This window comes from Poromitra crassiceps (genome assembly GCF_964638095.1).
Source record: "Poromitra crassiceps genome assembly, chromosome: 14".
NCBI lineage: Eukaryota > Metazoa > Chordata > Actinopteri > Beryciformes > Melamphaidae > Poromitra > Poromitra crassiceps.
The window spans coordinates 13,738,375-13,753,224 of NC_139633.1; the positions used below are offsets into that span (position 1 = coordinate 13,738,375).

Here is a 14,850-nt window from a genome sequence, read left to right on the forward strand (position 1 = left end):
ATATCTTTAATTTGACTTAAGAAACCCTGATTTGAGAGTGCCATGTAGAGTGAGTACACACAGCAGGTTAGGTAGTCTCCATTCTGATTTGCTATGAACAGCCACTTTGGGTTAGGTTGGCCCGAAACTCAGCACAGTAGTCAATGCAGATGATTGAGGAGAGTGAAGGTAAAACGAAACAAATCACAAACCTAAAACCCCCCCACAGGTATGAGTAAGGCAATACACAGTCTCTTTACCCTGACCAGCCCGTCACGTGAACTCACATACCAGGCTACAGTCCCACAGAGTCCACAAATTCAAATCGAAATAACAAAACAAAAAACAAAACAGAAACATAAAGGTTTATACAAGACTGGTCCAACCCTCAAACTAATAAAAACATGAATTTTGCTGATTGGAAAAGACAGATGAAAACAATAAGACAGATGTAAAGAATAAAAGGGCAGACAGCAGGCATAACAATTACTACAGTAGAGGCCTTGTCTACTTACAGTAAAACTCAATCAAAATCAGAGAATCATCCAAAATACTTTGCGATTGCCTTTTGAAACAGTACCAACATGTGCTGGAAGAACAAATTAAATTTGACATGACACACTCAAAACAAACTCAAACCCAGTCAACACCAACCCATTATTATCCAAGATGACACAGCAGAGCTGTTTGAAACCTTTGGATGGTCACACACACATAAATTAAGTAATAAATACAACACTTTCCCCCCCACACCACTTGGTCAAAAATATTCAGACCACTGGGTGGTGCTCACGGTTAGACAGGAGACCCGATGCAAAAGGCAGAGCACGGTAAAAACAAGGCAGAAGAAGACACCAACATGCCAACCTACAACATAAATAAAGAGCTTTTACATACTATATCCTTGTCCATTTTACATGGTAAGTTGATTACTAATGGGCGACTTTTAGACGCAACAGAGATGGATAATATTGCTGTCAGTAGGGTCGGGGATTGGCAAAGGATGCGAAACAGATGTGAATGAGATGGTGGAGAGAATAAACAATCATGAATAAATATTGTTTTGCCATTGTTATCTTATCTTATCCTCAGACAAAATAAAAATTTCTATATATTGTTGACAAAGCTGCCTGTCTGCATTGCCTCAGAATGTTGACCGTCTCATAGCCCTATACGCAGAACAGTAAGGCAGAAGCAGCCGATTCAGACTGTATCATAGCCCTGTACACAGAACAGTAAGGCAGAAGCAAACAATTCAGACTGTATCATAGCCCTGTACAGAACAGTAAGGCAGAAAGGTTCATTGACATATCTTTTCATATTTAAAGAAATATCTGACGGATACGTTGTGTGATTACTTGGCCCGGGCCTGGTTTTGCACACTAAAGAAAAAGCAAAAAATTAGCATCATCATTGCATTCCTTAGCATCATCCCAATTAATTCAAATCAATTCAGACACTAGCATATTTGAAAAGACAGGCTTTATAACTGTTAACTCCAAAAAACTGCAGCATCTCAAGAGCCCTCAGCTGAAGGTATCCTGTTTGTTTTCTATGTGCGTGCATCTCAAGTATCCATACACTCCCCACACACACACACACACACACACACACACACACACACACACACAAGAAGATGCCAGAAGACAAACAAAATAAGCGTTCCAATATTATTACAGTGACATAGACTTCAACCCAGACTTATCCTGAGATCTTCTATCAAACAGTGGTAAACCGACTCACGTGGCTGCACACCAGAACTACCGATAGAGAGAGTTGGTCCAGGTCGTCCTTATAGGTGCCATGATACCGTCCCTCCCTCATCTTGAGCTGAGAAATGTTGACTGCAATATTTGATGATGTCCCAAAACGTCAGCATGGTACGACGATCTAAAGATCAGATCAGCAGCACAGCATGGCCATTAACATGCCACGGACAGCAGAGCTAGCACGCTGCTGCTGGAAACTGTCCAAACTCTTTCAACCAATGGTTCCTCTACAAACCACCTTCTCCCAAAACTGTCAGAACAAAAGCCATCAACCATGACTTCCTCTGGGGGGAAAAAACAGTCTTGCAACATACGTATTGATAGTTAAGAAGACACTTAATATCAGCACATCTTCAACATCGAATCATCAAATGGACTTGGTTGAGCAGACTTGCCCTATGAAAGAGTTACAGCACTGAGATCACTGCATGCTTCAAAATGGACTCTATGTTGTAACTGTTTCAGATGTACAGCAGAGCTGTATGGATCTAGAGGAGAACAGAGAGCCTCTAGAACTATATTGCTTTATGTGTAGTTACATCCACTACCTGCGATCATCCGGCCAGTTTGACCCTACTCTGGTTTATCAAACTCTACAGTCCAGGACCCAGACTTGTTTCATGCAGGAGCACACCATCATCAGGCCCATGATGCACTGTGTTCCCCCCACTACTTAAGGAGCCAGGGCTCTAGTCCCGCCTGTCTAAACCTGTCTAAGCCTGTTTAAAGGTTACGCTGGTGCTAGATCGACACTAGGGGGCAGCAGCCTCACCGGTCACGCTTAACCCCTCCCACCTGAGGTCATCGCCCTGAAAAAAACAACAGCTCCAACTCAAATTGTTCAGGTGACATCAGAAGCTGTGTCATCCGTGCTGCTTGATATTAAGGCTTGATAAGAGTAAAGCGTACAGCTGAGGACTGCGCCTCGTTTGAGGGAGCAGTCCCGATAAGAGCGTCTTCTTGGGAGGGGAGAAGGAGGAGGAAGCTGTCCTTATTTGGTGGTGTTGTAGGGAGGAGGCCATTCTTGTTTGCATGTTGGAAGAGGCGCTTCTTATCTGGGATTGTCCCCGTATGGCTATTTGTTGTTGAAGAGCTGCAGGTCCAGGCGGACCCACACCTCCCCTGTAGGAACCTCGTGGAGCAGAAGACGACGCGTCGCCGCCCCCTTGTTCTCCAACTCTTTCTTGATGGTTGCCACGGGAACCTCTGTGCGACCCAGGAAGTCTGAGGTAAGGGAGGAGAGAGAGAGAGAGAGAGAGAGAGAGAGAGAGAGGAGGGGAAGTGGGTGGAGGAAGAGAGGGAGAAGGAAAGCAAGGGGGTAAAGTCAGTAGCTATGTTCGAAATCGTTCCCTATTACGGAAATAGTGGACTATATAGTGTCTTCGCCGTTTTTTTTTTACTAGTGTCCGAATTCTCAACTGTTAATTTGATTCACTGTACAGTCCACATTTTTTTATTTGACCTTTATTTAACCAGGTTAGTCTCAATGAGATTAAAAACCTCTTTTGCAAGAGAGACCTGGCCAAGAGGCAGCACAGGGTTACAGACGTACAGTTACATAACATATCACCACAACATTTGCATATAAGCAACTAACAACCAAAGATTAAAAAGAAAAGAAAAAAGTTCAACATATTTCACATTGATAGGCATGATTCAAACTACGTACTAACTATTGTTACCACTCACAAATCATGACACTTACAGACCTGCATTTCGTTTGCCTCCATGACTTTTTAACATCACTTTAAAACTGTCTAATGAGACAAGCTCCTGTAGATTCAGTGTTTCTGTTGAAGCTCATTCCAGGCCAGAGGGGCAGACAAATGGAAGGCCTTTTTGCCAAACTCAGTCCGAGCCCTTGGTACGGTCAGCAGGACGCTATTTTGAGAACGTAACTGATAAGTGCTGTTTTCCTGCAGGGTGATTAGCGAGCATATATAAGGTAGCCTGGGTAAACCCAGCCCCCAGTGACCTGCTCTCAGGCTCACCCTGCTTACAGTCACAAGGAACTGTGAGAGCAGGTCACGTGGGGGCTGGGTTTACCTAGGCTATATACTGTATAAGGTGGGAGCTGTCCCAGAATGGCCTTGTAAATGAAGAGGAACCAGTGACTCAACCTGCGCAAGGTTAAGGAGGGCCATTCTACCTTCATATACAGAGAGCAAGGTTAAGGAGGGCCATTCTACCTTCATATACAGAGAGCAAGGTTAAGGAGGGCCATTCTACCTTCATATACAGAGAGCAATGGTGTGTTAAAGGTCTAAAATTAGTGATAAACCTAAGCCCCCCATGGTAAACTGTGTCCAGCTTACGTAGTGCTGCCACAGCAGCATGCATGTATAGAATATCTCCGTAGTCAATTATCGGCAGGAAGGTAGCCAAGACAAGCCGCTTTCTTGCCTCAAAAGAAAAACAAGCCTTATTGCGAAAATAAAAACCTAGCTTCACCCTGAGCTTTTTCACAAGAGTGTCTATGTGAACCTTAAAGTCGAACTGAACCTGTTCGTCACGTGCATAATTAGTCCGTTGCAGACTGAAAACATAGTTTGTCTAAGATGACAGGTTGAGAGGCGGGTCATAGTATCATGTCGATGATTTTATTTGACAATTCTGGGGACTGGATTGGCGTGTTCCGCCTCCAAATCGAGTGGGATTCAGTCGTGTTGTGGTGCTCCCCTCGGGAAGAGCCTTTTGACGAGAGGAGCGGAGCTCAGCGAGCCACAGGCAGCCAGCTGCCTTCATGTTGCCGAGCGGAGAGTGCAGCACGTCAGCCTGGAATCTCCGAGGTGCAACCCCTGACAACCAAGCTCTCAGATGCGCGCGCCATTATCGCTGCTGTAACGATACGATATCCCTGGAATGCGCATTTTAACGAGCCAGTTACATTTCTTTGCATTCTTAGAGATTATAGTTTTTGTTTTTTGTTCATGTTTCTAACAATTGGTCAAGTTAGTGGTTAGTTTATGGGATAGGAGTTCTGCCAGATGAGAGGCACTAGGCGCCATTTTTGACTTCATTTGGAAGAGAAAATTATCCAGAAATGAAAATTTGATTGACAGCTGCATGTCGTGATATGATTGGTTGAAATGGGGTAGAAATTTGATAGTACAAGGTGACGTCAGCAAACTGTACATTACTGTTATCAATGAAATCTTGAAAAACGAACTTTTGATGTGAAAAAGTGTGAAAAACTAAAGAAATTAGATTGTTGTGATTTGTTTTGCATACATTATTAAATAGGTGCACTGCATACCCAGGTATTTGAACTAAAAGAAAAGAAAAGTCATTCTTGGGTTCAGCTCGACTTTAAAAGTGAGAGAGTCATCTATTAAAAAGCCTAAGTACTTGTAGGTTGACACTCTTTCAATGTCCTTGCCCTGTGTAGTAACTATCTGTGGCAGTGACTGTGGTTCCCTCTTTGTCTTACTGAAAACCATCAGCTTAGTCTTGTCTGCATTTAAAACAATGCAGTCATGTTTACCAAAGGAGAAGAGCGAGGTAGTGTGCGAAACTCGTTTGATCGTTCCCCATATAGTTCACTATATGATCAACATTACATGGGGAATAGTGAGTGAGTGAATGAGTGAACCATTCCAAACACAGCTAGTACCTGGTAACAAATACCATTCCTGAAAGTAATTTGGACTAAAAAATTTTTTTTAATCATAATTAGTTGGGAAGAAATGCATCTCAGAAAGTATATAGACAATAAACATATACTGATCCTCCCTAACTGTGACTTCTCTCATATGACCTACTGATGAAAAGGCGAGAATCCAATGGGAGTTAATGAGGGGACATGAGCTTGATGGAGATGGTGGCACTGTAGATGTGAGGCAAAATGGTCAAAAGGGGGAGGAGAGAAGAAGAGAGCAGAGCACGAAAACAGAGGTGCCACAAGAGAGACAAGACGATGAATGTGCAGCAACTGACCATCGGGTGAAAACTGGTCCCTTTCGAAGATGGTGATGCACAGGACGTCCTGGTAGAGGTCCTTGATGTGGAACTGACAGTTGAAGTTCCATTTGGGGTTCAGGGTGTCGTTGAGCGTTCTGGACGTGTAAATCTGAGCTCCCATGGTCACTTCACAGTACGGGTTACTTTTACCTAGAGGAGAGGAAGGGAGGGAGATGGTTCCAGTGGCAAGAGAAATGAGGGGAGGAGAGCAGGAGGGAAGAGAAGAAACAGGACAGAGAGATTACAGAGGTTATGAGTTGAGTTAAGTTAAGACTTAAAAATGAGCCAAGTTAAGACTTAAAAATGTGTTAAGTTAAGACTTGAAAAAGAGTCAATAATAAATTAATAGACTGAACTGATGAATATGAACTAATAAGCAGAGTTAAAGCATCCTCTCTATATGGGAAAAAGTATAGTTGTACCACAGAAAGACAGAACTGCTGCTAAAAGCAATGATAAACCTGCCTTTTGATTGACCGGGTTGTAATGCAGCAACGCATATAGCAATCAGCACATTTGGACCACAGCAACAATGAGAGTACATGGTACTGTGGCTCGGGACGTCCCACAGGTTCAGCGGGCCAAGTCACATACTGTGCTGTCATTCAGCACGGGTTTAAATAGCCACGCTCACCATTCTGTTTGCACGCCTTGAGCTCAGTAGCCTCCAAGATGGTGACCAGTAGCCTGCCGATTCCACTAGCCTTACTAGAGCGAGCTGCAACACACACACACACACACACACACACACACACACACACACACACACACACACACACACACACACACACACAGAAAAGGATTAAAGCAGTGATATAATTACATCATAATTAAGAAGTCAATTAGTGTGTGTGTGTGTGTGTGTGTGTGTGTGTGTGTGTGTGTGTGTGTGTGTGTGTGTTGCTGTGTGAGCATTGATACAAACCTTGATAGGCCTTCTCCCGTTTCTTCTTTTCTGTCTCGATGAAGTCTTCAGATGCAGCTTTGATCTTCTGAACCCACGCAGTCCTGCAAACACACACACACACACACACACAAGTGTGAGTGTGTGTTTGCTTGTTTGCTTGTGTGTGTGTGTGTGTGTGTGTGTGTGTGTGTGTGTGTGTGTGTGTGTGTGTGTGCGCGTGTGTGTGTGTGTGTGTGTGTGTGTGTGTGTGCGTGTGTGTGTGTGTGTGTGTGTGGTGTTTACCGCTCGTTGATGTTCTCAGTCTTGAGGATATAGACTCTATCGATGTGTGAGATATGGAAGACCGGCTCGTCACTGGAAGGATCTGGCAGCTTCACCAGAACCTCATTGAGAAACACAGGCTAGAGGAGAGGAGGGGGAACACAAAGACTGCATTCAAACAATCAACACAAAACATAGGAATGTGAAATTCAGCAAGAGATTTAAAGTTGGATTATGCAAAATGATAGATTTATATATTATGCAAAAATACACCCATTTTAGCAGCTTAAACCGGGTATGGACACCCATATGAACTCTTTTCCACGGACAGAAAGTGACCAATTAATAAGTGGAAAATGCATTTATGAGCATTTTTCTTTTATTAAAATAAAGACACAAAGTATCAGGTAACCTCAAAGGAAGATATTTATACTCTTTGTCAAAAATGTTGCTTTTGCAAAGTCATCACAGACCGGCCGACATGAGCGTTGTGCACAATAGATCAACATCCCGTTACATGATTTCTGTGTATTGAAGTGCTCAGAATTCAAATTCTAGCTGCCACTTGGGGGCGCCAACATGCAGAAACTGAATTGTGCTGCTTTAACAACACTGACTGATGCCATGCTTTGTGTTCTTGTTAGTAAACCGTTTGACAGACATGAGCTGTATTGTGTGTGTGTGTGTGTGTGTGTGTGCGTGCGTGCGTGCGTGCGTGCGTCTCTCTCTCTCACCGGCTTGTACATCTTGAGCTGTATTGTGTGTGTGTGTGTGTGTGTGTGTGTGTGTGTGTGTGTGTGTGTGTGTGTGTGTCTCTCTCTCTCTCTCACCGGCTTGTACATCTTGAGCTGTATGGTGTGTGTGTGTGTGTGTGTGTGTGTGTGTGTCTCTCTCTCTCTCTCACCGGCTTGTACATCTTGAGCTGGATGTTGTTCTTGTTGCTGAACAGTTTATCAGGCCCAGAGGAGCTGAACCCTTTAGAAGACGCGTGCGTCAAAAGCAGGAAGTCGTTAAAGAGGAACGCCCATAGTTCCTTGTTGCTCTTGACCTTGTACATCTGGAAAGACACAGAGGAGAAAATATCATAGCAGTTATCAATTCTGCCAACTGCATTAGAAATATTACTTAAAATATGATACCGGGATAATTATGGGTGTAATAAGTACCTTTTTAACTGCCCTATAGTAGAAAATTAACCATGATATATCTGCAAGGTTTTATGGGATTGTTGATACCAGTGATTCAATGATTACTTTGCCAGGCTGCCAGCTACTCAAATGTCTGCCTTTCAGAAACCACTTTCTGACCACGTTTAATTACTAGCTTACTTAACTCTGTTGTGAAAAACGTCTTTATTATTTGTGTCAGTTACAGGCCGCTGTGAGCTGTGCCAGAGAACTGCTCATGTCGTTGCACTTCCTTAATTGCCGATAGCGGTTGATAAAAGTCATGAGGCGAATTGATTAACTCATTCATGGCCAGTTTAGGACTGCCAATATTTAGCACAGGCCAAAGATTTTCATAATTGTTGGTCATCTTTCAAGACCCACAGTAAATTATCTATTAGCACCAGAGTGATTTGCAATACCTCAAAATGAAGATGTACGTCTCTGGGTTCACCAGGAAAAAAAAGTGAGCTTTTAGCATGTTCTGTACTCTACTTATATCCATTTATATACACCCTGTTTTCACCCAAAAGGTCTCTCTGAGATGACAAACAGGAGAAAAGGCAATTTCTGTAAAATACACATTCTCAGGCAGAACTCGCTCTCAATTCTTTTATTTTGAACTGTATTGACATCAGACATGTAAATACTATTCGTTATGACACAAATGAAAAAAAAAAATATATATATATATATATATATACACATGAAGTGCTTTTTTTTTACATTCAACAATACAGCAGTGTGAGTGAGTGTGCAGACAGACAGACAGACAGACAGACAGACAGACACACCGACAGACAGACACACACACACACACACACACACACACACGATCCCCCTTCGTTGCGTGATTTCTAACCCCACATAGGATAAGCAATAACCACGCCCTGTGGTGCCGGGATTGGCCAGGAGCAACACTGGAGGGCACGCAGCCCAGCGATTTCATGAACCAACTGAATAGCTCTTGAGAACGGACAGCGGGCTGCTGTGACTGCCGCTTCTGCCGTGTGTTTATTTTGTTTTGTTCTGGTCCACCCGTCCTCGTCCATGTCTCCCTGTCCTATCCTCCCTGCTATTTGATCGTTCCCGTTTTCCCCTCGGCTATTCAACACGTCCTCACCGCCCTCTGATCGATCATTTCCTCATTCCTCCGATGATCAAACGCATCTCTGGATTACTTTCTCCCGTTTTCTCCCGGCTGGCACACAGGAAAGCGACCAGCTCCTGCAGCGCGCCGAGGGGCGTTTCAATGGCGTTTCTCCTGTCTGCACAAGGCAAGCTCCTTATCCGTTTTCTGCTTTTCCTCCTGCTCAATTTCAAAACAACAGCTGCGGTATGTGTTTGTTCACGTGTTGTCTTAGATGCTAGGGACCTGATACTATGTCACAGGCTGAGGAAGTGTTTGAACTACGCGCTGCAGTAATAAAAACAAAAACACGTCAAACACGTCTTTGGCGTGGATGGCTATTTCTGATAACACGTCAAAGACGTCTTTGGCGGTGAATGAGTTAAGGCCCCTTTAAGGTAAATTAAAAATAAAATCTAATTTAAATTAAAAACCTGGATTTGAATGAAATGAAAATATTACTACTTTAGTAATCTGAGGAGGACCCACTGGAAAGCAGTCCTTGACTCCGTTTCCACAGCCATAGTTTGAGAAACGTTACTCACCTTGCCACTGTGGAGCAGCTTCCTGGGGCCCAGACAGTTAGTAAGAGAGTTAAAGACCATGTTCTGTTGAAGGAGTGAGACGTTACTGTGAGTGTGTGAGTGTGTGTGTGTGTGTGTGTGTGTGTGTGTGTCACGGTCAGAGTGAGTTCACTTCCAATCAGCATATGCATTTTCCTCAAAGTTAAAGTGATAATACGGAATATTTGCATCTAAATAAATGTCTGTTAAGTCACTATCTATCTGATAGTGACTTAACACAATGGTGATTGAGCCTATGGCCCATTGATGGAAGCCTTTGCATTTTCAGTATTGCAGCATTTATGAACCTGGTGTCTGTGGTGACACAGGGTGGGCGGAGCTAACACAATAGACTCACTCTGATAGGTTACTGTAGGTTCACAGGGTGGGCGGAGCTAACACAATAGACTCACTCTGATAGGTTACTGTAGGTTCACAGGGTGGGCGGCGCTAACACAATAGACTCACTCTGATAGGTTACTGTAGGTTCACAGGGTGGGCGGAGCTAATACAATAGACTCACTCTGTAGGTTACTGTAGGTTCACAGGGTGGGCGGAGCTAACACAATAGACTCACTCTGATAGGTTACTGTAGGTTCCTGACAACTCTTTTGTGAAGTAGGATAACAAGCTACTTTTTTCCGGTCTCTGCTGGCATTATGGGTGGTTACTATGGCCGAACAAACTGAGTAATGTCACATAATAACACTGTTTGGATCTCACCTGCAATCACCACTCATCGCCAATAGGTGTCACCCAAGAGAACAAAACTGAAATCTTCCGTATTATCACTTTAAAACATTTTAAAACCTTTTCTCTCAATGTTCATATGTCCTGATCTAACTACAACGAGAAATGAATGCTCTCTTCTTACTACAGACTGCGTCATACAGTACCTCTGTGATTCCCTCACACTGCACATGGCTCTGGATCCACTCCAGTCTGTCAGAGTTCTCCTTCTCTCTCACTCCCTCGTTCACCTGGTCAACAATTGAAATATAAGAACCTTAAGCACCAATTTTATGGATAATATAAATCATATAAAAAAGAACCCGACAATTAAATGGAAGTGTGAGCGCGTGAATAAATGAACCAACAACTTGGCGAACCTGCTGACACAGTTCCTCAGCTCTCTCCAGACCCTCTTTCAGAGGACCGCGGTCAACGTGGCCCTCTGCAGTACACTCCAGGATCTAGACACACAGATGCGTACACACACGCACACGCACAGACACACGCACACACACACACACACGCACACACACAGCAGAGACAAAAAGGTGACGCATTGAGTTTTCTAATGTCAGATGATGTTGAGGCAGCTAATGCGCTTTATGCGCTCATAAACACGTGTGCCTACGTTCTTGATGTGCAGCGGGTAGCGAGTGATCCTCTGCATGGGCTTCAGCAGGAAGCTGGACAGGGGCATGCCTTTACACCTGTAGTCCGTGGCAATTTTCTGATGGGAATAAACATATGACATCAACAAACACATATTTAAAGCTGCATTCAGCGATGTTTTTGTGTTCAAATAAGTGTTAAATGGCTCTATATTCTGACAGCAATCACTGAAATAGTGAGTGTTTGGTCACCGTCAGTGACTTGGAACTCCCAACCCCCTGCTGTCCTCTATCTCTCTCCTGTAGGCCTGCAGCCAGGGTGGACATATCTCCGCAAGCGTAACTCGTAGAGAGTCAGGGATGGTGGCGTTGGATTCGGGGGGGAAAATACATAATAGTCCTTTATTGCCATCACGATCTGAAGGTCAGATCACGATGCTAATAAAGGACTATGATGCTAATAAAGGACTATATGTATTTTGTCCTACCTTGAGGAAGTCCTTGAACTCGGGCTGGTTGTCCTACCTTGAGGAAGTCCTTGAACTCGGGCTGGTTGTCGATGCGATTCTGGAGCAGGGCAGATCCGTTGATCTGGCACGAGCAGAATCGGATGTAGGGCTGCATGTGGGCCAGCTCCGAGGCCAGGATGTCTCCGATCACCTGCACCGGCATGTTCTCCCCACCGGTCTTCTTGCGCACACGCATCGCCCTGCACACACAGGCATTGTTATTGTTATTATTTTACTATTATTATTATGATTACGATTATTATTAACATCATCTCAGGCTGTGGGACACTTCATAATATAATAATCCATACAAAGTGATAGCCACTCCTTCTCTCGGTCCACACATGCCTGAAAAAGTCATTCTAGATCACATCAGATCTGTCAGGTATTTATTTACTTGAGTAGTTTGGTGTTGCAGGTGATGAGTTCTTTCCAGTTGACAAAGACCATGGACATCTCAGCTTCAGTCAGTCGACCGGACTCTGACATGGGCTTATAGAAAACCTAGACAGAGACACACACACACACACAAATGCATACAGATAGGCAGATAGAAAATTACACACAAACACACACACACACACACACACACACACACACACACACACACACACACACACACACACACACACACACACACACACACACGGGATGTGATTAAGACCAGAAAAAAGTTAAATCAAACAAATTGAATTAAGGTTTTTCTCAAGAAAATAAACATTTCCAAAGCATGTTGGTGCACTTCCAAGTATTTAGCGTGTGTTCACAGAAAGTACTTCCTGTGATTGTGTTAGTTTGCAGCATGTACAGTGTGTGTGCTACCTCCAGGACGATCTGCAGATCTTCCATGTATCTCTCCTCAGTCTGGATCAGCTCATGGATGTAACCCTGTCGTTTCCTCTCCTGGGGGCTCAGTGAGTCCAGGCTGGTCAGGTCTGCACACCCTGGAGGAGAGAAGAAGAAGAAGAAAGAGAGAGAGAGAAAGAGGGGGAGGGGGGATTGTATTCGTTACTCGTTACTCTTCCTGCACAAAAATAACAAACTCAAGCCCAAACAATGGTGTCGTTTCAAAAACCCAACCCACTGCTTCAAACCACAGCAACACCTGAACACCTCACTGCACTGCCCCCTGCTGGATTAATGTACATGTGCGATAAACAGAAGCAAGTGGACGGTGGGGGGCAGAAGGGAGAGAAGACTGAGAATATTTTGCTAGTGCGAGCATGCACACACGCACGCATGCACGCACACACACACACACACACATACAGACACACACACCTTACCTGGTGCAGACAGACCATTTGGACACTGTGGGCATCCCATACTAGCAGTCTGTTGCCCCCCCTCTGAGCCTTCGCTGTCCTCTCCCTCCTCGTCTCTCTCGTCCCACAGGTTTAGAAAGTGAAGTGTGTCATGCTTCTGTAAAGTCATCGTCTAGGATTCTGTCTGTCTTCCCTTTCCTTCTGTCTGTCTTCCCTTTCCACCCTTTCTTTGTCTCCTGTCTCTCTTGGTGTTTTTCTTGGCTGTCCTCCCGTCTCGTTCCTTCGTAGTCTACCTGAACTCTCCTGTCTCATTTGTCTCTTTCTCCTTGTGCCGTGTTGTCTTCTCCTTCTACTCCTTATCTGGACAGAGACTAAATCCGCTCTAAGACTTAGCAACCAAATCTGTTTGTCGGAAAACGAGAAGGAGGGATTCTTTCTCTCTCAGCCTCTCTGCATGTGTACAGCCGACTGAGCCCAGCGTGTATAAAGTAGAGTATTTCTGCCTTTCCAAGAGTTGTGCCACTGAAACAATCAAGGCCGACAATGAATCCAAATCAATTAATGTAATAGGGCTGCCACTAACGATTATTTTCATAATCGACTAATCTCTCGATTATTTTCTCGATTAATCGATTAGTTGTTTGGTCTATAAAATGTCAGAAAATGGTAGCAAATGACGATCAGTTTTTCCCAAAGCCCAAGATGACGCCCTCAAATGTCTTGTTTTGTCCACATCTCAAAGATAATATCAGTTTAGTCATACAGGAGTAAAGAAACCAGAAAATATTCACATTTAAGAAGCTGGAATCAGAGAATTTAGATCTTTGCTCTTAAAATTGTACTCAAACCGATTAATCGATTATCAAAATAGTTGTCAATTAATTTTCTGTCAATCGACTAATCGATTAATCGTGGCAGCTCTAGAATGTAACAAAACCTTTTTTCTTGAAGCAATAGTTTAGGTCTTAAGTTTGATTATCCAGCTGTTATTTGATGTGGCCAAGTAGCATTATCTGAATTAATTGGGGAAACTGGATCTATGGGGGAATCTAAATTATTTTAGTTTCAAGCACACACACACACTTGGTAGTATACTGTAGGTAGGGCACAAATATCATCTGTTGATCTTAATCTTATGTATTGTGTTGACATATACACAGTACACACTGAATGTGCGTGCGTGCACACACACACACACACACACACACACACACACGCACGCACAAAACATCCAGTTGGAGGTGGACACTGACATTTAATTTTTAACAGCAATAATAAAACACATGGTTTTCATCTCAAACCACCAATGTTTAATGTTTCATTTAAATTCAGAAAATATATTAGGCACATCTTCAAAAATAGCTACACTGTCATATGCAGTATATATGGGCTTTAGGTCATATAATTATAGGATTTTGTATAAATACATACTCGTCAAATATGTTGTGCTATCTGTCACTGGTGCTATGAATTCTCTGTGTGCGGCATTCACCACCTTTCTGTTTTCCATGTGTCATAGAATGGAAATTTGTGATAACTCCCAAATTAAACAAAATCAGAGCAGAAAAAAAGATCAAAGCGCGTAATATTTTGTGACCCATGGTAACTTAAAAAAAGTAGCTGTAGTTTGTTTCTGCTCACTTTAGAATCCATAATTAAAATGAATTTCATTATAATACATCGAAGAAATCCTAGATATAATATAACATTTTTCACTTAGCTCCTAGATGTGAGTGTTAGTATCTATCAGACTAGGCAGATTAGTCACAGTAACTCCTGCGAGGCCAAACCTTGCGCAAGCACGCACGCATTACAAAAAAACCAGCATACACTATAATATAAGGTGCAGTAGTGTAGTTTGTAATCTCACCCCGAAAGGTAACGCTTAAGTGTGTCAATGGCTTTGGAACAGTTAGCCATAGTGAACAGTCTCTGATGGTTTGGAACAGTTAGCCATAGTGAACAGTCTCTGATGGTTTGGAACAGTTAGTCATAGTGAACA

General features: G+C 43.3%; 1 protein-coding gene across 1 annotated transcript in view; it reads right to left on the reverse strand.

The window, feature by feature from the left end:
* itsn2b (intersectin 2b) overlaps positions 1–14,850 on the reverse strand; it is a gene marked incomplete at its 5' end in the record, with an annotated part of 42,221 nt that continues 27,371 nt past the window's right edge. Inside the window, 13 exons of the mRNA XM_083650619.1 lie at positions 1–2,972; positions 5,685–5,858; positions 6,343–6,426; positions 6,634–6,716; positions 6,898–7,016; positions 7,781–7,933; positions 9,717–9,779; positions 10,631–10,714; positions 10,844–10,927; positions 11,095–11,193; positions 11,600–11,783; positions 11,981–12,087; positions 12,406–12,527. Coding sequence (XP_083506745.1) covers positions 2,824–2,972; positions 5,685–5,858; positions 6,343–6,426; positions 6,634–6,716; positions 6,898–7,016; positions 7,781–7,933; positions 9,717–9,779; positions 10,631–10,714; positions 10,844–10,927; positions 11,095–11,193; positions 11,600–11,783; positions 11,981–12,087; positions 12,406–12,527 — 1,505 coding nt within the window. The 3' untranslated portion in view covers positions 1–2,823. The remainder of the gene's footprint in view (positions 2,973–5,684; positions 5,859–6,342; positions 6,427–6,633; positions 6,717–6,897; positions 7,017–7,780; positions 7,934–9,716; positions 9,780–10,630; positions 10,715–10,843; positions 10,928–11,094; positions 11,194–11,599; positions 11,784–11,980; positions 12,088–12,405; positions 12,528–14,850) is intronic.